The sequence below is a fragment of the Odontesthes bonariensis genome, chromosome 2 (genome assembly GCF_027942865.1).
Source record: "Odontesthes bonariensis isolate fOdoBon6 chromosome 2, fOdoBon6.hap1, whole genome shotgun sequence".
Taxonomy (NCBI): Eukaryota; Metazoa; Chordata; class Actinopteri; order Atheriniformes; family Atherinopsidae; genus Odontesthes; species Odontesthes bonariensis.
In genome coordinates, this window is record NC_134507.1 from 19,602,207 (window position 1) to 19,625,122 (window position 22,916).

General features: G+C 38.9%; 1 protein-coding gene across 3 annotated transcripts in view; it reads left to right on the forward strand.

Annotated features, from left to right (window-relative positions):
* Window positions 1–22,916, forward strand: part of LOC142395804 (ankyrin-3-like) — a 154,677-nt gene that overhangs the window by 58,724 nt on the left and 73,037 nt on the right. For 2 of the 3 annotated variants that reach the window (XM_075478475.1, XM_075478476.1), the window contains exons 2-16: window positions 4,284–4,385; window positions 4,568–4,666; window positions 7,475–7,573; window positions 8,470–8,568; window positions 9,794–9,979; window positions 12,163–12,261; window positions 14,157–14,255; window positions 14,543–14,641; window positions 15,204–15,401; window positions 16,743–16,841; window positions 16,977–17,075; window positions 17,207–17,305; window positions 17,402–17,599; window positions 18,937–19,035; window positions 20,660–20,758. In XM_075478475.1, coding sequence (XP_075334590.1) covers window positions 4,284–4,385; window positions 4,568–4,666; window positions 7,475–7,573; window positions 8,470–8,568; window positions 9,794–9,979; window positions 12,163–12,261; window positions 14,157–14,255; window positions 14,543–14,641; window positions 15,204–15,401; window positions 16,743–16,841; window positions 16,977–17,075; window positions 17,207–17,305; window positions 17,402–17,599; window positions 18,937–19,035; window positions 20,660–20,758 — 1,773 coding nt within the window. The remainder of the gene's footprint in view (window positions 1–4,283; window positions 4,386–4,567; window positions 4,667–7,474; window positions 7,574–8,469; window positions 8,569–9,793; window positions 9,980–12,162; window positions 12,262–14,156; window positions 14,256–14,542; window positions 14,642–15,203; window positions 15,402–16,742; window positions 16,842–16,976; window positions 17,076–17,206; window positions 17,306–17,401; window positions 17,600–18,936; window positions 19,036–20,659; window positions 20,759–22,916) is intronic. The other variant, XM_075478477.1, reaches the window with a different exon arrangement.

Below are 22,916 nucleotides of genomic sequence, written 5' to 3' on the forward strand. Positions count from 1 at the left end.
CTCGACTATCTCTGATGTCATGAGGAGAAAAAGTGCCAAACATAGATTCAGCAGAAATTAAAACAACTGCTTTTCAGCTCCTAAATATCATTATTCCCTCTCAGACTGAAGGAAATGCGTAAACCAGAAATAAGTCATTTTCACACATTTCCAATGTGCAGTGACCTGCTCCTTCTGTCATTGTTTTACAACACGAGTAGTTTCAATTTAGCCAGGTTGTATTTATCAGGAGCATGCAAAAATCATTATATATCGATCAAATGCATATTTTCTTTGACATGAATATTATAATTTGTGGGTATGCTTCATATCGGAACTTTCCCACTGGTAAAACACTGTAATAATGTTGGCTCAATTTTTGTCTCTGAGGTATTCAATTTGGATACAACTTCAACTTTACATGTATCTGTTTCAAAATCTTTGTAAGTCAGAAAGTCCAGAGGTGATAGCTTGAGTACCCTTTGCACCCTTGGTATTAATGTCTGTGTCTGCTGGGTTTGCCCTTAGTTTAAGTAGCAGACAGCTCCAATGGTTAATTCATTTTCGAAGAGCTTCATTGAAAAGTCTTAAATGAAAGTCTAGTGATGTGATCAAAACATATTACAGCACTTTAAATGTGGACACAAAGACCTCACTGTTATTTATTCAGTTTTTCCTCTTTGAAAAAGCACACACAAGCACCAGTAATTGACCAGAGGATTGAGGTGATGGTTTTTACACCGTCTTACTATAGCCGCTTTTGAGGCTTTTTAAGACTGAAATAGTGTAATTTTAAGCTTTGCCAGTTTTCACTTGTGTGTCAGATTTGCCGCTCATCCTTTCCTATCTAACATTAGATTAATGCTTTCCTTCAGACTTAAACTCATCTTTAATAGCCCCCATTTTCTTTCAAAGTCTGATCTGTGGTGGCTTAAAGATATTTCTCTCACTAACCTCGTGCCATGTCGCGTGTAATACTTCATTCACAAAGACCCTCGTATTGGCTTCGATGGGATCCGAATGAAGGGAGGGACACGTTGTGGGATGAGTTACCAAGAGCAATGATGTGGACAGGGATGAGAACTTTTTAATCTCTTGGAAGAAGCAAAGAGCATGGCATTATATTTGAAGAACTATTGAAAAGTAACAACTATCTTAAACACATGTAAAATGTAAATATGCTCCTTGACCTTCCTGCTTTTGAATTTGGACTGCATCTACTGTATTTCATATGTGTATCTGTATGTTGTGTTTCTGTAAGCATTTTCATATTTTATTGCTCTGTTATATACTGTTTTGTATGCCAGTACAAACCGATCAGCATCAACCAGCATCCATTAGATATTAAATTATTAATCAATTCCATTGCATATCATGTCAAAATAATACAATATTTAATGGCGTAAACAACTTAGTTTTTGTCCTGCATGTTTACTAATGCGGCCCTGTTTACATATCTCCAAATCTTGGCAAAGGAGAAATATTAACTGAAAATAAATAATGTTCTGTGAATATCAAATGTTCAGAAAAAGTCCAGGACCATTCTTAGAGAAGCAGAAACTCCACTTGACACGAAGGTGAACAAATCAAATCAAATCAAATTTATTTATATAGCACATTTCATGTACAAACAGTTCAAAGTGCTTTACATAAAATAAAAGCATTGCAGCAGGGAGTGCAAGAAGCATTAAAAATACATAAAATACATAAAACAAAACAAAACACAATGACAAAGAATAACAAGGATCAGGAAACCTGATAGTAAGCGAAGGGATGTCAAATATAAGGCAGATAGTCTGTTGGCACTCAGAAACTGAAACCTGGTGGACCTGTGAATCTGGGTAGAATAGTTTTATAAAAAAGGAAAAAGTCACGAAATATTGAAATGCAAAGATCCAAATGTGACAGGGAACAAAAAAAAAAAATCCACAGATCTGACATAAATCCATGTGTAACTAAACACAACAATCTTATGATTTTACTATCAACAGATTTATTTTACAAAGAAGATAAAACAAACACACTCTTATTAAGTATAAGAAAAGAAACGAAGGGGGATTTTGCAGCTATTTGTTCCACAAGTTGTTCGGCCATATAGTGTTAGTACAAAATCAGAGGAGGAAGGGAAAGACTAAAAAAGGAAGATGCAACATGTAAAAGTTACCAATATGCATAATGAAGTGTTTGTAGATGAAAGTACTTGGTCGTTTATCTTTCCCCCTTTCATTTGTATGTTTTCTCATCATGCAACATTGTTTACATTCCAGTAGAGCACTATCTGTGCCATAATTCCCACATAGACATAACTTTGCAAACAGTGGTATCATTGCACGATAGAAAAAGTGCTGGGAATCTGCTTATGCGAGTCTGCTATGAGGCACCCAGTGTTGACATAGTACTGGAGTTGTAGTTGAACTCCAAGAGAGCCAAAGTGTCTAACAGGTGATTATGAAGGGCACTGATTCTTGGTATCCGTCTTCATGACTACAAGACCTCAGCCTCCAGACACCATTATTTTCAGTAACACTTCTGTCCTTGATTTCATTATGGATGTTTAACACATGGACTGGATGTTTTTACTTTCGATGGCCTATTTCTACAGTATATATTTATACAGTAGCATCAATAATAATGATTCTTTTGCAATTTTACTTGTAGATACTCTGTCAGAGTCTGATTCTTAGAGAAATAATCCCAATTTTTATGCGGGCTATCTATATTTGTATATTCATTTTGCACATGGATCTCTCAAATATCTTCTGTAACTGTTCACAACCTACATCTGATTTTTGTTGTTCAGTGATCGTGCTGGTTCAAGCTTGAACTGAGTCCGTACCAGGACTTTTCTCAAGGTCACAAAGAGCAAACATATAATCCAGTGCTATCAAAGAGTCCTCTGAGAGTTGAGAGTATGGAAAGAGGAAGGAGAAATTTCTAGATGTGAGCAGATTGGCCGCAAAGATACTGTATGAGTTTTAGCTTAATGGTTTCTTGTAATCAGGAAATGACCCGGCTTCCAGTTAAAACTGCTTCATTTGCTCTTAATTTGTTTGTCTACACATGCCTGCATGAACGCACATTGACAAATATTTTCCTCTCGCACTTTTATACTGGGATTATCCATAGAACCATCTGATGCTGAATGTTTTTCTACACTCACATTTTGGCATTGGATCAGGGTTATTTTGGGCAGGCATGGCGGAGGGGGAGGCAGATAGTACAATGTTGGATAACCGATTGTACAGTTTGGTCCTGCTGAGTTTAACATAAGTGTTCCTGGGAGCAAGGCTAAATTTAGCAGGTCTGGGCTTTTGATAATTCAGGGGAATTTTGGTTTTGAGCTTCTATTTTGAAGCGGCATATGTAGCTTATTTCTCTTCTCCTCTCAGCAGCTCCAGTGCTGAGTTTTACAAAATGGTCTTTGCAACGTTGCTGCAAAGAAGAAAGAAAAAAATTGCAGAGTTTGCTGTGTGTCATTTCATGTCAAACCAAATGTCCTATAGGAGCTAGCACGACCACAGACAAGACGTGCAACGTCCATCTCTTCTTTCCTCTTTTAAGCTTTCTCCATGTTTTTGTCTTTTCTGCTCTCATCCTTCATCTCTCTCCCTCCCTTTCTCATCTCTCATGCACGCACAATGCTCACCATGTTTCTTATAGGCTTGAGAACATGCTTGCCTCATCATTTTATTTTGGTGTGCAAAGCCCTATTTCTGTAGTGGAATAAAGGACAGCCAAACAGAACAGAGGGTGCTCAGCTTCTCATAGCACATAGCGACATGGTCTCACAACTGCTTCACTGGTGGATTCAGGGGAGATTTCTGTGGAAAAGAGGAGGGCTCTGTGGCAGCTGTAAGGACCACCCGGTCATTGAACTTCCTACACAGGGGAATCAGAGACATTTGGATTTAACAAAGCTGTAAAAACAGGCTGGTGGGATCTGATGGATGTTGGAGGATGATTTTTGGGCTTGTTGCTGTGGATTTTGTGGGCTCTGTCATGGATTTCTTTTTTGAAGTATGATTTGAACACATGTGGACTTGGATCACTTTATTTTGTGACAATGGACATAGTGTATTTGTGGATATACGCTTTGTTTTTCCCTTTATCAGGATGTTGTCTTATGTCTGAGAAATTATGACAGAGTTCTACTTGGTACAGTTATGCATATGTTTTTGTTCTCCTGTGTGTGTTTTATTGTGATGGTCACAGTTTGATATTCACCTCACATCACCTCTTCTCACTGTCTCCCTCTTCTCTGCCTCTTGGTCTTTCTTTTTCTCTCTTTGTTTTCTGATCTCCAGTCTGATAGTAATGCCAGTTACCTGCGAGCAGCCCGGGCGGGGAACCTTGAAAAGGTCCTTGACTACCTCAAGACTGGGGTTGAGATTAACATTTGCAATCAGGCAAGTTTTTCTTTTTTTTAAACTTACTAAGAAACTGCAGTATCTGTTTTTAACTTATTCTTCTTACAATGTATGCTCACACTCTAGCGCTTCATCAGCTGAATATTACTGAATAAAGATCTTGTTGCATATCTTCATGTAGGAGCTATAATAACTTTTTTTTAAATATATTCCTTTCTCAGAATGGCCTGAACGCTCTTCATCTGGCCTCCAAAGAGGGGCATGTGGAGGTTGTTGCTGAGCTGTTGAAGCTTGGAGCCTCTGTGGATGCAGCCACCAAGGTAAGGCCCCCCCTCCATAACCTATCACAGCCCCAACTGATGTTACAAATAGCTATATTTGGATCCAGCACAAAGCATGGCTGCTGAATGGGATTAAACTGCGTGCAGCTGCAGCACCACTGTTGTTAAGTGTGCAGCCTTTCTTCAGGTTTTATACTGGATCAATAATTAATGACCCCTATGGGGAATACTCCTGCAAACAGAGAGAGAATCAAGCAAGAAAAGTATAAAATGTATATTGTAATCAAGTAAATGGTGTTCAGTGTGAGGTATTGACTGAATGAATATGTGATAAAAAAAAAGGAAAACAAGGACAGCAAATGGAGCAAATGAATTATGTTTTCTGTGCTTTACATTATGATACTTATGATAACGAAGGTTTCTTCAAAGGATGCATCTTTATTCTAATGCAGAAAGGAACTGAGATGCAGAGCCATTCAAAACATTTTTCATATTGGGGCCCTTAAGGCTTCCACACCCATTTAGCCGTCTGGTTCAGCCTCTGTGCCCCGGGCCGCATGCCTAGTGCTGACATGAACACAAGACACTATAAAATATTTAACATCAATAAAAAAAGTCTCCCAATTGAAGCATCCCTCTGTTGTGACCTGGAGGATGTTGAGGCATTAGTCTAAGATCCTGCCTGCCTCCTAATGGCAGCAATTTTTAGTTTATGCAGTTTGTGCAGGCAATCCTATTGTGGATACCTTGACTTTGTAACATGGAGCTGTATGGCTGTTTGATGCTTGAGTTAACTGTGTGACCGCCCCTCTGACGTTGTGCTGCTCTTGTTTGAGGAGAATTAAACGAGAGGACTTGTCTTCGGCTCATTACCCCCATAGCTCCTTGTAAAGCTTGGAATGCTGGAACTGTCAGAGAGTTATAGATTTAACTTGTTGTAATTGTGCGTGCTGTAATTTGTGTAATTTTTTACTGGATTGTGGAAACTCACTGTTTCAGTGTGTAATAGTCAGAAATACCGTTGTTTTTTTCATAATTATTTAAGCTGTAATGGTGTCGTTGCACTGGTTTGGACTAACCTAAAAGATGTTGATTGTGTAACATTGTCTCCTCGAAAAATTATTCCTATCATGTAGATTTTCTCTCTTTTTTTGACAAGAAAACTTGAAGTTAAAGTAAGAAGAAGTAATCCAGTGAAGACATTGCTACGGTTTTTGATGAATGTTGATCAAGTGAAAACAGGACCATAATCTTTCCACCTGTCTATGTAAAGGCTTTCAATGTGAGATAATGTTCTGTAGGAAAAGATATTGTTGAAAGAATCAAATACAGTAAATTCAGGTTTTCCTCATCAGGCTCTGTTCATGTGCACATAAAATGGACGTTTTACGTGTCTTGATGCTTCCTTATCATATTTAACATATTCCTTCAGCCAAGAATCTACATTGTGAACTGTTATTTCAACACCGAGTCCTGGTCAAAAGAGTTGATTTTAAGTTAAGATTAAATCCATAGTGAACCAAGTGAATCTGCTGAAAAAACTGTCATTGAATCAACATTGTGTTGAGGTTTGATTGGGTAATTTAAATGCCAACAGCCAGTTGACATTTAAATGTCGTATACTGATTGACTTTTAAGATGACAATTGAATTGAAATTTTCTGTTAGTTAATTGACAGTTCAACTTTCAACAAAATGCTCTCAATTTTGTGTCAATCTTTGACATCAACATGAAATGCTTCTGCCTGACGACATTTAAAGGTTGTTTCAGTCTAATTTTGCTGTCTGGGTTATCATCACAACAAAAATTAGTGCGCAATGTTCCCTCTCTCAAACTATTTAAAACTGAAACTGAACAAAAAGCTCTCTGGAGCAGGCTATCAGTTAAGTCTAATTTACAATGCTGCTCTTGCCAGGTTAGAATAAAGGTTTATGACACATAAAAGACTTTCAGCTCAACATAGTTTGCAAAGCCACTAATCTCACTTCCTGTAAGACCGCTTGGGCGGCTAGACCTTTACCAAAAATCCCAGTCTCTGCTGATTGGTCAGCCCCGCCTGAATAGAGACCATCCACCGCTCTAAATAAGCTCTCCTTACTTTATTTTGCAAAAAAAAAAATTCAAATACTTAATTCAAATTACTACATGCAAAAGGTGGATGATGAGCTGTGAACATTTTAAAATTGTTTTTCAGAAAATTGCAAATTTCAAAATACTGTTATATAATTATTGCACCAGATTCTGGTAAGTTATGCAAGATCACACTAACAGTTTATCGTCAAATTCGATTTTTTTTTTTTATGGGGACTTTAAACACCGAAACATACAACAGGAAAGCCACTGGGGGAGTGGGAGAGGGTCTTATTTATTTATATTTTATTATACTATAAATTCCTATTTGTCTCCTAATTAGTCTGCCTTGGGTACGAGAAGACACATACTGTATGTTTTATTCCGCTGTTGCAAAAATGCATTTGTGACTTGTAAATCCCAGTAACATGCAGCCAGGGGACAGTTTGAGAGTCAATGTTGCCTTCACACTGACCTGTACACATTCATAATAAGCCTCCTGTAGTTTTATTTTAAGGCCAAGGCTCATTTAAGTGTGGGACGTGGGGATCGGAAGTGACACATTGTTGGCAGTACAACCCGGAGGATGCCAGAGCTGGAATGCCAGCAGCTCCAACATGTGATTTGTGTGATGGGATTCAGTAGGGCACATGGATACTGACATGGATATGTATATATAGGCAGTAGTGGCAAAAAGTCACACACACGTAAGCAAAATTGTATGACAGGTGGGCCAGAGCTTAACAGACGATCCCGTTGTTGTTCCATGTAATCCAGAAAGGAAATACTGCTCTGCACATAGCTTCACTGGCTGGCCAGGTGGATGTCGTCAAAGAGCTGGTCACTAATGGAGCCAATGTCAATGCACAATCTCAGGTGGGATATACTCAGCGTGCACACATGTATCTGCACGCAAAGTCAAAATGACAGTGTGATCCTGTTGATATGCTTTTAGAACCTGAAGCAAACATAATGTAATTACAATACTGTGATGCACACATTTGTCAAGATGATACTGTATCAGTGACATTGAGGGAATCACTTAGTGGAAAGATATCAGCTGACAGAATTAGGCATCATGCCAACTGGGCCTCTCCCGGAAACTGCTGTCCTTGCATTTAACATTTACCTCTATTGGCTAAAGGTGAGAGGAAAGATTTCAGGCGCCTTTCTCTTTGGTTTTGTCAATGCTCAGAACAGCAGAGAAATGTATCAATTACACTAAGTTTTTAGCATCAGACTAGTTTACATGTGAACATCTTTTTGTTTGGGTATTCATCACTTTAAAAGATTATGATCTTGATGTCAAATTATAAGTACGTTGGCCCAGAGGTGCTAAACACAATGATTTTATTTTAGAAATCAGAACGACAAAACCAAAACACAACATCTAAGAAAACATGACAAAACAAAACAAACAAACAAACAAAAAAAACAATATTTCATAAAAACACACAATTTGGTGTTTTTGATTTTAGTGTTTTTTCACCTCACCAGCTCTTGTTTTAGGCACATGAATCATTTGATAATAGCTAAAATAATTTACTTCTTTGGCATATATAAAGTGCTACTGTATTCAAATAAATTTAATAAGAAATTTCATAACATAGGTTGTGGATTTTTTGCAGTACAGGTATACACGTACAAGTTAGCATAATAAAAAACATATATATATTAAATAAAACTGAGAACAAGGGAACATTTTAAATAAGTGTGAGTAGAGTTGTTTAGACGTGTTTGTAAAAAGGTGTTTTGGTCCATGCTGTGTGCAGAATGGCTTCACTCCTCTGTACATGGCAGCCCAGGAGAATCACCTGGAGGTGGTACGCTTCCTTCTGGAGAACAGTGCCAGCCAGAGTATAGCCACAGAGGTACTGTGCACGTGTACATGTTTTTGTTCTGTATGTATGTGTGTGTGCATTCATACAGTATGTGTCAGTCATGTGTCCACCTCTCTACAGTCATGCAGTAGAGTATGTGTCCATGCTTTTGCCTCAGTCATAGTGGTCTTTACATCTGTTGTACTAACCACCTTCATCTCCTTTCCTCCTTTGTTTCCTTCCCTTCCTCCTTTTATCCCTCCCTCACTCACCCTGCATCTGCCTGTGTCTCCTGTCCTCGTCTCTCTGTCCTCTTTTAACTTTCCTGCCTTTTTTTCTCATCCTCTCTGTCTCACATTCTCTCTCTGTTTACCTGTATTTCCTCACCCTCTGCTGCCTGCTCTTCTCCTCCTCCCCTCCTCCCCTCCTCCCCTCCTCTCTCCCCCATCTCCCCTATCTCTTTATGAGAGCCTAGGCAGAGCCTCATTGATTGGTAGTGTATGTTGGTGGAGGCAGAGTGACCTTGAGTTGGTCACAGATGAGGTCCGCTCCGTTCGCTGCCTCTCCTCCACCGCTGCGGCTGTGATTTACGCTGCTCAGTCTGTGGAACCCATACACTTGCATGCTTACCAGTCACCACACGTATACACACACGAACACGTGCATAAACACAGATAGAAAGCTGAAACGGTTCCCATGCCGGTCCACAGTCCAGTAGGGCTTACATCTGTGCGGGACATCCTAGAACAAGGGATGCCCTTCCCAACCACCATTTGCATATACTTGGAACATCTACACACACGGACACAGATCTGCACACAAAGCAAGTATTCACTTGGATATATTGTTAATAAAATATATCACATAACTTGTGAACCTGTAAAAACACTTAGCAAGTATTTTCATGGATTTTCTTTTTGTGTGTGTGTATAACAGAACCATGTTTTATCTTTGACAGTAGTTGTCACTCTGAGCACTGTAGAGAAGGTTTATCTCTAGAAACAAAGAGAACAACCTGAATTTCTTGAATTATTGGTAACAACGCATTACGGCTCCCTTTTAAACTCATAGTGGATTCATAGGTTTTGTATTTCTTTGCTCCATGCTTACAACTAAAGAAATGTTTAAAATATGATATATAAGTACTATCTCTTCATAATCTCCTCGTCACATCAAATGACCAGGCTCACTTTCAAATATCATATTAGTTCTGTCACTAGAAATGCATTACAGCCTCCATTCAGCATCAGTGACTCTTCTCTCCTCTCATGTGCAGGATGGCTTCACCCCTCTTGCAGTGGCCCTCCAGCAGGGCCATGACCAGGTGGTCTCCTTGCTACTGGAGAATGATACAAAGGGCAAGGTACGCCTGCCTGCCCTGCACATCGCTGCACGCAAGGACGACACCAAGGCCGCGGCCCTGCTACTGCAGAACGACCACAACGCAGATGTCGAGTCCAAGGTGAGCAGTAACGCTGATATAGTCCAGCTTTGCAGGTGGATTTTAAGTTGATTGTTTTGGTATTTTAAAATCTCTTTAAATGTTTCTTTTTTTCTTTTCTACAGATTGTAGATTTCTTTGTCTGTTTTTGTTTCTCGCTTAATTTTTCCTTTCCCTTTTTCTTGTTTGAAATGTTTTTCCTCTCTTTTTGCAGAAAGGGTGAAAGGAGCACAATTACATTTCTTGTTTGTGTATTTAATCACTTAAATCGCTTATTTTGGAGGATAGACAAAAGAATTTGTGAATGCACAGCATTATCAGACCAGAAAATGATTTTAGTTTGAGAATTTCTTGCTTAATATCTTATCTTAAAAATCTCACTTAAGTCTCAAGCAACAGATTTTGCAACTAAAACTTTTTGTGTTTAATTATTTTCGAGCCCATTCACCCCTCTGCTCCTCCGTTTCATACCAATGGAGGCCCCTTTTCTGCTTTATTTTCTAACTAACCGCTCATTCTCTCCTCTTCTGGCTGACTCTATAGATGATGGTGAATAGAACAACAGAGGTACACCGCTATCTGTACATTATGTAGTCTCCTCATCGCAGTTCATAAAAACTCTGAAAACAACAACACTTCAGTGCCCCTGACTTGATGCAGTAGTGTTTCTGCAGCCCTTTGTGACATTCCCTTTTCCATTTTAGCTCAGTGCCATCTTCCTCCTCTTCATTGCTTAATTAATGTAGCGAATATCTCTAGTCATGGAGAAAATCAGAGCGATAGCGCATGTTTCACTAATACTTACTGATTAATCCTGGGACTGGAGGCTTGAGTATCAAGGTTTTCCTTGATTCAAATGGTTTCATGGTGTCCAAAGTTGTCCCAAGTTTTGTATTTTTGGCAAATTCTCTGTGACTGTTGACATAATATTGTCTTAATGTGTCCTAATACATTCTGTCCATGAAACTGAAAAACATGATAACCAGTGATCGCATGAAGAGTGGTTATCATTTACTTAAACTTAGCAGTTTGTCCGTAACCTGCATGGCAATCAACTTCCCTTTAAGCTGTCAACAGACATCTAGTCAAATTTGCTTCTAGTTTATGCTTTATGTACATCTTATTCTTCTAATTCTCAGTCCTTTCACCTAAAGCATTTTGCATGGGACCAAAGCAAAAAGCTAACATGACATGCTTCTGTGTTAACCAGGGCTGCTTGGTCACACCAAAGCCAGGTGGCCACCTTCTGTGTGTGCCTGTTTTGGTTGGCTTTATTTCTGGCTTTGGCAAGCTTGACAGGCATCCGGTATGATTCATCCAAAAATGGCTTTGTTGATCTGAGGCTTGCACATTGTGGTAAACAAATTTGCATACCACTCAGATGGAAGATGGAAAAAATAGGTTATTGAGGATTTTATAGAAAGTACTTTAGATTAAGATCTTCTACATGCTCACTAAGTTTGTACTGAAATGCTGATTGTGTAGTTAGAATTGATAACTACATTAACTGATTGAAATTCTGTGTAGTTGTTTTTGGCTTGGAATACCAGATATCAGCTGCCTCCAAACACATGTGGAAAGCATGTGCCTTCCTTTCTGGGTGCTTTGACAAAGGGATTCCAGTGATTAAAAGCGTTCATGTGAGATTCACTTGCTTCTTAGTTAGGTTGTTTCCGGTGTCATTTTGGTGCTCTCGCAGCTGTTGCTCACTAAGTCAGGAGATATTCCAAGAAATTCCTTCTTATTCAAAATGTAAACAACTGGATATTGGGTTGACTTGAAAAATAGTTTTTGAAAACTAAAAAGTATCAGGAAGTTGCAAATAGCATTGAATAGATTTGCGATCAAAACTGAACTGTCATGCATATACTCGGATATACATGCATATAATCTTAATAACTTGTGTGTACTTTGCTCAGATGAGTAATATTTCAGAATTGTAAAAATGCAAAGAAGCCCATGTGAAAAAAAACCTCAAAGTTGGCCCCATGTTTGATGCTTCAGAAAAGACTTCAAGTAATGAAAAGTGTTAGTGAAGCAGTAAACTACATCCTTGTTTGGAGTGTGATTGTTCATCAAGCACAGGACTGTAGACTTCTATAAAGCCTGAGGTCTTGACTTCTCAAGAATGATGTGCGTCACTTGTTCTAATATGATGTGTTTGCTTGTCTGTTTGTGTTTTGTCGGGTTCCTTCAATCCTCAGAGTGGTTTCACCCCCCTCCACATTGCAGCTCATTATGGCAACATTAATGTGGCCACTCTTTTGCTGAACCGAGGGGCCGCTGTGGACTTCATGGCTCGGGTGAGTTTATTCTGCCCTCTGCTGCCTAGGGTGAGAGTTACACGCTTTTATGGTAAACAAGCATGCATTAACAGTATGATGCTGAAACAACAAACATACACAGCAGAGAAAAACAAAGTTAGAGTTTAATCTCTGTGATTTAATATATCCTTCCAATCTCATTATTACACTCCTAAATGTTTAGGCTTCCTGCAAACCAAAAGGGATTAATTAACATAAAGTAAAACTGATTTACATCTACTATGAGTCTCTAATCTTAAGAGCAAAAACCCTAAATAATTGCAGGACATTAATATTGAAACACAGTCATACACTGCTTTACCAGCGATTGTAGAATATATATAAAAAAAAAGAGTCCTGTGGCAACACAATATGTACGTATACGGGAAGGTATCGCTGTCAAATAGATGGAGGAAGTGCTCAGTAAAAGAGAAGCTCCATTAAATGTATTAGGGTCAACTAGTTTGTCTTGAAAAAAATAAAAGAATGAAACATAATTTGCTGATCTCTATCAAAAATTATTGGGATTAACAATCATTTTTTGGTAATATTCAATTTAAAAGCAAAAAAAATCTCAACAGTGGAATATAAAAAGAATTCAATTGCACCCTGGGTTAGAAATAGTTGCAGCCATTTGTTACGTCAAGTACAATATCCTGAAAAAGAGAGTAACACTGGTTATTTTGATGGGCTTGCTTTGAAGTTTACATTGTCCATTCCAGCGGTGGAAGAAGCATCCAGATCCTTTCCACGAGTATACGTAACAACACCGCAATGGAAGAATTACTCCATTATAAGTAAAATTCCTGTATTGAAAATTCCTCTTAGAATGTGAAACATTCAGGGTGACGTTTTTGCACAAATGGGTTTTAAACATTTTTGCACTTTTGGAGGGTAATTTGAGTGCATTCAGTCGATCACAGTTTTCACGTTCTGCTGCTAGATGTCACTACAAGCTACACACTGGACCTGTAAGTAAAAGTGTAAGCAGTAAAATCAAAGTCAAAATACTGGTTTTGTCTTTGTGACAAATGTTTCCTATAGTGCATCATTATATTATTAATATCAAAGCAGCGTGTTGTTATTGTAGCTGCTGATGCTGCAGCGTTTGATAAACTGTTTGAACAACTGTACTACATATTTTTTCATATATGCCCAGTGAACATTTATCCATTTAAGATGGGGTGGGCTGATTAATGTGGGGGGAAAAAGGTTGGGAATCACTGGTTTAATTTTTAACTTCTTACCTTGTGTAGTTTTGTCCAATTTTCCTCCTAAAACTACTTACTAAAAGTGATAAATAGATATATTTTTTTAAGTATAATATTTGTAAAAGGGATCATAGTATCAAATTTTCAAATGTTGGGAAGTGGAAGTATCAAAAGGTATGGAATGGATAAATTCAAGTGCATGTCATTCAAAGCTGTACTCAGGCTGTATCTGAGTAAATTTATTTTGCTACTTTCCACCACTGTCAGACTCTCACTCTGTGTGCATTCGGCTGGTTAGTTACCAACAAAGACCATCATTATCGTTCATTCTAACTGTCCATACAGCAGCTTATTTACTGCTGTATTAACTGTGATCTGAGCAAACGTGCCATTAGGATGTGTTGACACATTCAATGCGCCCCACCCAGAGTTAACAGTGAACTCATAATTATTGTATCAGCTGGTGTGTGCAATAGTGTTGGTGTTTGTGTTGCTTTTTGACACTGATAACGGGTTAAAAAGCAAGATTGCAGTCTGTTTTCAGACCTCTTGAATAAATGTTCTAACAATCCTTTCTTTTATAGACGTTTTAAATGGGCAAGGTGAATGTGAGCTTTTTCTGTAAATGTTAAACAATTACATTTACACCATAATCATGTCACGGCTATCCTTCTTTTCATTTAGAATGACATCATGCCGCTTCATGTGGCATCAAAAAGGGGCAACAGCAACATGGTCAAGTTGCTGCTAGACAGAGGGTCCAAAATTGATGCCAAGACAAAGGTGAGACCTGATTGTCACCACAAATCTGCAAGATGATGGCACATGGATATGAAGATGATGCTTAGACCCTACAAATAAATGCAATGAGCAGTAAAATGTCAAATTTTTGGTGGTTTGCAGCATCTTCCTTGTAAAAAATTCTCATAACTTCTATCTCAGTTTGAATTAGAAAATAGGTGTTGCAGTTACATTTATTTGACAGTGTGAAGTTTAAGTAGGGGCAAGGATTTGAAATCGTGTGTCCCCTGTGATCAATCAACATTTTTGCTGTGATTATTCTTTTTCAGGATGGTCTGACACCTCTGCACTGTGGAGCGAGGAGTGGGCACGAACAGGTGGTCGAAATCCTGCTAGACCGAGGAGCCCCTATTCTGTCCAAGACCAAGGTAGCTACTATAATGATAAATTTGGGAGATGCTGCTTTGCTAAGAACAGGAAACAAAAGGTCGCAAACACGTCTTGTTTTTAAAGGCGGAAGAGAAAAAAGAAGAGAGTAGAATAGATCCTATTTTGGTTGAGACATATCAGATTTTCCTGATAACACAGATTTGTTTGTCTAAATCGGTTCTCCTAACCCCACAGAGCAATTTGAAATCTGTTAACCAATCAGAAAAGCAGGTCTTGTTGTTGCTGTAGTGTTGTCGCATTGTCTCCATAACGTCTGTGCGACCTCTCCAGAACAGCCTGTCTTCGCTGCGTAGTCCTACAGTTTGACCACGCAGGACAACGAGTGTAACAAACTAGACATTGTTGTAATGACCTCGTTATAACAATGATACTGTAATCTTCTCAACAACCTACTTCACAGTCTTTCTGTGCGGCACTTGGCCACGACCTAACTTCTGTTTGTCCACCTGTCTATGTGTACGTCTGCGTGCGTTTGTCTTTTTGTCTGGCTCTCTCCTTCTCTCCCCCTCTCTTTCTTTCCCTCTCTCCACCCCCTTGTAGAATGGCCTGTCACCGCTCCATATGGCCACTCAGGGGGACCATCTGAACTGCGTACAGCTCCTGCTCCAGCATGACGTGCCGGTGGATGATGTCACAAACGACTACCTGACGGCGCTGCATGTTGCCGCACACTGTGGTCACTACAAGGTGGCCAAGCTCATCGTGGACAAGAAGGCCAACCCGAATGCAAAGGCTCTGGTAGGGATAAAGGAGGGCACAGAGTGGCCGAAACTTGAGTCTGATCACGAAATGTGATATTCAGAAAATGATAGTGAAATATTGTATAGTGGGAAAATAGAAATGGTAGAAATTATTATAGAAATATTATGATAGTTTATTGCTAGTTGCCATAGAAAAGTTTTTTTTCCCTATATGTTGAATATAAAAAAATTCTAAAAAAGATAACAATACAAACTAGAGGGAAGTATGCAGTTGCTTCAATGTCTTTATAATGAAATCAAAAAGAATCTTAAAAGTGAATGACAGTGGAATTTTAAAGTTTTGTGTGGACATGCAAAACATTTTGTTTGCAAATACGAAAGTCTCTTTTGCAAATTCAGAAGTTTTGTTTATTTTCTGTTAGACTGAATCTCATCAGGAGAAGCTATGCCTAAATATCTAAGACCCATCTTTGTTGTTTGGTATGAATGGAAGCATAATCTGCAATATAGATTTTGCATTCATTAGTTCAAGCATCATGATGTTGTTCTGATTACAAAGATAAAAGTTATGTGAAATGATTCTTATACATTGATTTTTTTATTCTTTCATTAAAAAAAATTTGTGTGTTGTGCACTTGTTCAGTCTTTGGATTCCGTCTTCTTTAGACTAACAGCAGATGTTGCCATGGCGTCACTCTCCATACAGGCCAATAGAGACAAATCTTATATCGGTGCTCTAAAATGTATTTTTTGAGTGCAAACCCATAGTTTTAGATTGGATAATGAAGACACAAAGGCAACTCCTTATGGATTCAGTGTCTCACAGAAAATGTTCAGCCTGACAAGAGGGACCACTTATAAATTATACTCTACAGTTGTATTATGTTGCTGTTGGTTTAAGGTATTTGTTTTAAACAGGTGGTGGGAAATGAACCCTCTTCTATGCTGTTGCTGTTCTGATCTGATGATTGAAAGGGAATGAGAATAGCTTTGCAAATGGGAGATTCTTTTGAGGACAAAAAACAGAAAGGAGAGAACGAGATGTGTTCAAGATGGTTGAAGTGATGAATATTAAAAATTTTAAATATCAATCGCTGACACAGAGCGATAAAAAGGGGATTTTTTGGGGGGCAATCTTTATGAATACTGATTCAACAGTTAAGATTTATTCCTCACTCTCCACACATCTACAGCAGACTCTAAAGTCCACATTTATTTCCAAGTAGATGATAATCTGCTTTCTTTGTCTGTCTAATAAACACAATCGCACAGTCACAGATGTTTTATGATGAGTGAATCACTTATTTGAAAGTGATGATACAATCCTTTACAATGAAGCTTTTTTCCTCTTTTTTCCTCTTTTTTCCTCCGTGTGCAGAATGGTTTCACTCCGCTTCATATCGCTTGCAAGAAGAACAGAGTCAAAGTAATGGAGCTGTTGCTTAAACACGGCGCATCTCTCCAGGCTGTCACTGAGGTACTACAACACACATTTTCTTTCTCCAGAAGTTGTTTCTTTAAATTGCAAATGTTCCGACCACTCTTTGAATAAGCCTTGCCTTTGTTTGAACCAATGTTTGTTTTTAACATGATATTATTGCCACCTATGCAGTCTGGCTTAACACCCATCCATGTGGCAGCCTTCATGGGACATGAGAACATTGTCAATGCACTGATACACCACGGAGCATCACCTAACACCACCAATGTTGTGAGTGCTTGATATTTAATGCTCTGTAATTTGTTAGAAACGTATTTTTTTTTTCTGCCTTTTTTTAAACATGTTTCTGTTCAAGACTTACATCACTGCCACTCTGACAAGTATGTCTGTGTATCCTACAGCGAGGGGAGACAGCTCTCCACATGGCAGCCAGGGCAGGGCAGGCAGATGTAGTCCGATATCTGCTGAAAAACGGAGCCAAGGTGGAGACCAAGTCCAAGGTTAGAACACTGAGCCTTATTCTCAGTCACTGTGTCAAGGGGAAAACAAACAATGATAAAATACGGAGCCAAAAGTCACCTTCTCCCTCTCTGCAGGACGATCAGACAGCGCTGCACATCTCCAGTCGACTGGGGAAAGTTGACATCGTCCAACAGCTGCTGCATTGCGGTGCTTCTGCCAACGCTGCCACCACCTCAGGCTACACCCCCCTACACCTGGCCGCCCGCGAAGGACACCAAGATGTTGCTACCATGATGCTGGAGAATGGAGCATCACTATCATCTTCAACAAAGGTATTTTCTTAAAGGGGAGCTCATCTAGCTCCTATGGCGTCACGCGCCTCAAAACAGACATTAGGTGATCCAAGCATTACATTACAGTGCAAAGGTTTTCAACCTACTTCAGCACCATGCATCTCCACTAGTGGGCATCAATTTCTATTTCTAGGATATTGTGTGCACATCCTGGATTGTGATTGCTCTGGTATTTTAAGACCATCTTGTTTTTCTCTCGGGAGGTTTTATTTTCTCACCGATGCATTGAAACACGAATAATCTTGGACAAATCTGGGTGGTGGTCGCTGCAAATCTGAAAAATTCCATAAATCAAGGTTAAAAAACTAAATCTGGAAGAGAATTTATGGAACTGGTTTGTGCATGTGTGTGGTTTGTGGATGAGGGCTATATCTAAAGGTCACCTCTGTGGGTGAAGCAGATTAACGAAGGGTAAACCCTGCTATGCTTTCTTTCTCTGTAAGACACACACACACAGAGCATCTATTGGGACCTTACCTGAGTCAGCTATTCAGGGAAATGATGTCATTGCAATGTGGGAATAGAGGAACTGGTGGATGGGAACCACAAACTAAGTCATTTATGATGTTTATGAAACCTATTTTTCATCAGAGCAGCTAAATTTTAAAAGATTTAAACCAACGTCTCTATCCTGCGACCTCTCTAAAACAGTCTTTCACTGTAGAGGTCATGTGAATGTTAACGGTAACCAGTCACACAAATTAGGTCATGTGTTTCAGAGCAAATCGGAAACTGTGGGAGTCCCACATTCCTCTGGAAAATATGACCGAATGTCTTTAAATATCTCCACATACACACAGGAAGGAAATTTAGATTAACATGATCACATTGGGCAACAACCATTTGTAGAAGCACCCTTGGCATACTTTCTAAGGCGATTTTTACCTTTTTGTTGTTTTTTTAACTAAATCTCTTATGCATAGTTAGTGTTTGGTTGTAGGGTATCAAATAGTATCGTGTATATGATTTTGTGAATTCATGAATTTAAAGAATAACCAAAACAAACTTTGGTGATACGCACAGTTGTCAAATGTCATCCAAACATTTTAGCTGAGATATATATGTATGTTTTTAATCAAATTTTTTTTTTTTTTTTTTCATTTGGGTAAAATCAATCCAATCTGATGCTCATTTAAAAGTCAGGGCTTTACCTAAAGAAATTTTTCTTTCATTGAATTAATATTGTAGATAAGTTGATTACGAGTTTGTGAGATATTGCTGCTTGAAATATGCATTTCCTGATGTAATACCCTATGAATTTATTCCTCTGTTTTTTATTGTAATTCTAATGTTGTATCTGTGTCTGTGTCCAACAGAAAGGGTTCAGTCCGTTGCACGTGGCAGCAAAATACGGCCAGATGGAGGTGGCCAGTTTGCTCCTACAGAAGAGAGCCCCGCCTGACGCTGCTGGAAAGGTGAGATGTCTTGAAAAGTGCAGAGGCCTGGCGCACAGATCGCTTTAAACAGGCAGTCTTAAACTTGACTAAACTTTAAAAACGTTTCAGATGTGTAGGTTGCTAGAAAGCATGAGTTGTGTCAGGATGGAGGGATACGGCATTTCAACCACATCAATAGCAGAAAAGACTTTGAGTTTAAACTTAAACATCTTCATTCCCGCAAAAAAGCCATGTCAGGATTAGATCCTTTGCAAATATACCTTCCAAATTCCTGTGACCATGACAGAAAAACTGTAAGATATATATATGTTCTCATGAAGTACAAAACATCCAGGAAAGAATTATACGTGTGTAGTTATTTAGTTTCCCTAAAGTTTCGTGAGGGTCAAACATTTTTTTAATCAAATAGTACAGTTTGCTTCCAATATCCTACCTGTCTCTAAGAGAGTAAACAGAGCCATTTCGGAGATGTGTTTTCCAAGCTGCAGCTGGACACAAGGCTGGTGGGGGTACTTACGAGAAGGAGTGGCAAGTTTCTTCAGATCCAGGGTAACACAGCCAGCAGATGCCCTACTTGTTACAAAAAATCTTGCGGGCAAATTTGCCTTTTCTCCCCTGATACGCATGCATGCACGCACACGCATACACACACACACACACACACACACACACCCACACACACACACACACACACACACGTTGACACACTTTCCTTAGAACAGGCCTGCTGGCACTAGTCTGTGCCACCATCTGAGAGCATTTAACATAATGGCAGTCAGGTATGATAATGAAGCTTCCACAATGGATGGTGGTGTCACGCTAAAACAAGCCCTACTGTCAAACACACAAAGCAAAATCAGGATTTTATTGCAGCGTAATGAAAGATTTACATGGGATAATGTGGGAACAAAGACAATCAAGATTTTGGTTTTCTCACAATATGCTCTGACTGCACCCCTGAAATGGTTTTGGAGGAGAAATTGGGAAGTGTATTTCATTAAGATGAAGATCCAATTTATTGGTCATGCATACACACAAAATTTGTTCTCCACTTTTAACCCATCCAACCTTCCGGTTATTGGACGACCGACTCTAACCACTGAGCCACGGCCGCCAGCGGTTTACTCACCAAGACTGTGATATTCGAATAATACTTCTGTTATTCCAGGCTGAAGTCAATTCACTAACAAATTGTATTTTTTTTTTTATTTAATATGGCTTTACACTTGTCATACAGAGCTTTAAATGATCAAACAAACATGTCATGTTGCCTCATATTGTGGCAACAGTTGTAAGGTGTAAAACTGAAACACTGCAGCAATAGTGACATTTTGAATTTATGTTTTATAACAAGGCCATGCTCTACTTGATAATATCATCTTCTTCTGGCCTCTTCTAGATTTCCGCATGAAGTTTCTCCTCTAAACTGTCTCTTAGTACTAAATAATTTCCCTCAGTTTGATTTCCATCTTCCTCCATCGCTTAACATTTCTTTGATTTGGTTCTTTCATTGTGTGTCTTCGGTGACTCTCTAACCTGCTGTTGTTTTGCATGCCTGTGTGTGTGGATGTGTTTCTGCATTTGTGTGTGTGTGTGTGTGTGTGTGTGTGTGTGTGTCTGTATGTTTGGGTGGGTGTTTCAGAGTGGGCTAACTCCACTGCATGTAGCCGCTCACTACGATAATCAGAGAGTGGCACTGCTGCTGTTGGATCAGGGAGCTTCCCCTCACGCTGCCGCCAAGGTATCCACACAAACACACATTAACACTCAGGTCAGAGGGATTTCACCTGGCTTATGCTTTCAGTGCCTTCTTAGATCATTAACAATGTGTGCATGTAATGTCCGTGTGTATGTATGAAGATCTAACTCTTAATTTCTCTCAAATCCATTTCTTTCCATATAATGTGAGTTTCCTTAATACTCAGCCAAGTAGTCTCTCAGCCAGTCAGAATTTATTTCATACTGCCAGCATGTTGGGTTGGGTGGTTTCAAGATGCTATATTTCTCATAAAACAGAATTCTGCATTTCACATGCAGCAAACTACTCCAGAGTCAATATTGTAAAACCACTCACTTTTTGTCTGTTCCAGAGCTATAAATTTAGCCTTTCCAATAAAAACATACATGATCAATAATTTATGGTCAGGCTGTGGTTTATCCCCTGCTAGGCCTTAGTAGTCTGTCAAAGCCACAGGACACTTATGAGCATAAAAGGAGGACAAATGAAAAGATGGTGAGCTATGGCTTGTTTTAGCTAGATTGTCAAGTGACATCCTCCAAGAGGAGACCAAAACTTAAGAGACTCATTTATCTTTGCCTCCTTTGTTCCCTCCTCATAGCTCTCTCTTTCTTAATCTGTTTCTGTCTCTATTTATTTCTGTACTTTTCTTGCTTCACTCCCACATTCTTATTCATTCCTCCCTGGTTGTCTTTCTCTCAGTTGCTCCCTCCATAAATTGTTATGTCATTTGGCTTAGTCTTAAAGTTGCTGCTCTTGGTCTGCGTGCACTAGGGGAGCTGTCCAGATGCGTTTCCACACAAACAAAGGCAATGAATTATCACAGAATCATGTCATAAAGCCTGGTTCATGTGCAATTCGTCAACTCTCAGACAGGAGGAGCAGAAAGCATCATTTTGACTAATGAAAATTCTGCATCACAGAATCTAAAAAAAAGATTTAATCCTATTTGATTCAAAGAGGGAAGACAGTTTGGAAATAGTGTGTTCTCATTTATTTATTTTTAACAGCAAACAGCGAAAAACACAGTGAAAGTGGAGACAAGGAGGGGCTATTTGGTATGCGGAATGTTACTTTTCCTTTTCCACATTGAGCTCATCTTTTTAATCTATCTCTTTCATTTTGGCTCAAATCTCCCCGCCCTCTGGGAACTTCAGGGCTACAGAGAAATTTCAAATAAAGCCCTCTTGCTCCGAACAGTGGAGTTCCAAACACGTCGATGTATTTACAGTACTTGCCACCTCTATTTTAAATAAAGATTTATTGCTCTTTGGCACCTTCTACAGTTGTGGGTAATAACAAAGTCGCCATCAAAAGCCCACAGAAATGTCAAGCAACCATTAAAAGCAAAATGATGCCATGCGGGCCTAGAAACTAAAGCTGCAATATTTCAGCCTCCAAACGCTCTTGGACAATTTCAGACCCAGAAATGTTCATAACAAAAGGCATTGTGCTTCAACTCACATCAGAAGCAAATCATTTTAAGATTCACAAATGTTTCTAGAGTTGCTTTAAGGATGCAGATACTAGTCATAATAGTCAAAGTAAGGAAAGCCAAAATGTTTGCTGTTTCTTTTCAGCTTCTATAGTGTCTGTTCACATTGTGTCAAGCAATTTTATTAACACGTATGTGCTGAGCCAGCTGAGGGAAAGCTTCTCTCTGAGGTCTCAGATGCGCATTCACAAGCTTTTTGAGGAATGATAGTTTTCCTATCTCTAATTAATATCAAATGATAGTGAAGTTTACACAGCTTAACAATTATATGAATGAGCAATGTTTCCTTTTGTTTTATGTTGTCTATTATTGATTAATCAGATTAGATGTCAGGAAGCAAAAAGTTGTTGTTTGTGGTCAAATATCTGTTTTCTGAATGTCAACCACTCATCTATTAAAGCTTCTGAACTTGAATCAGATTTAGGCTTTTCCAGTGCACCTCCTTGAGTGCAGTTTAATGTGATTGATTTGTTTGTCTATTTATTGCTAAAACAAAAAATAAGTAGATGTATTTAGATGTAATTTTTGTAGATGTAATTAAGACAGCCTGTTTTAACTTCTTCAAACTTTCCATAATATATGAAGAGAATTCCATTTTGATTTGAGGAAGGGGTTCATGCATAACAGATGAAAACACCGAATGAACCTCCTCTCTGCTTTTTGGTA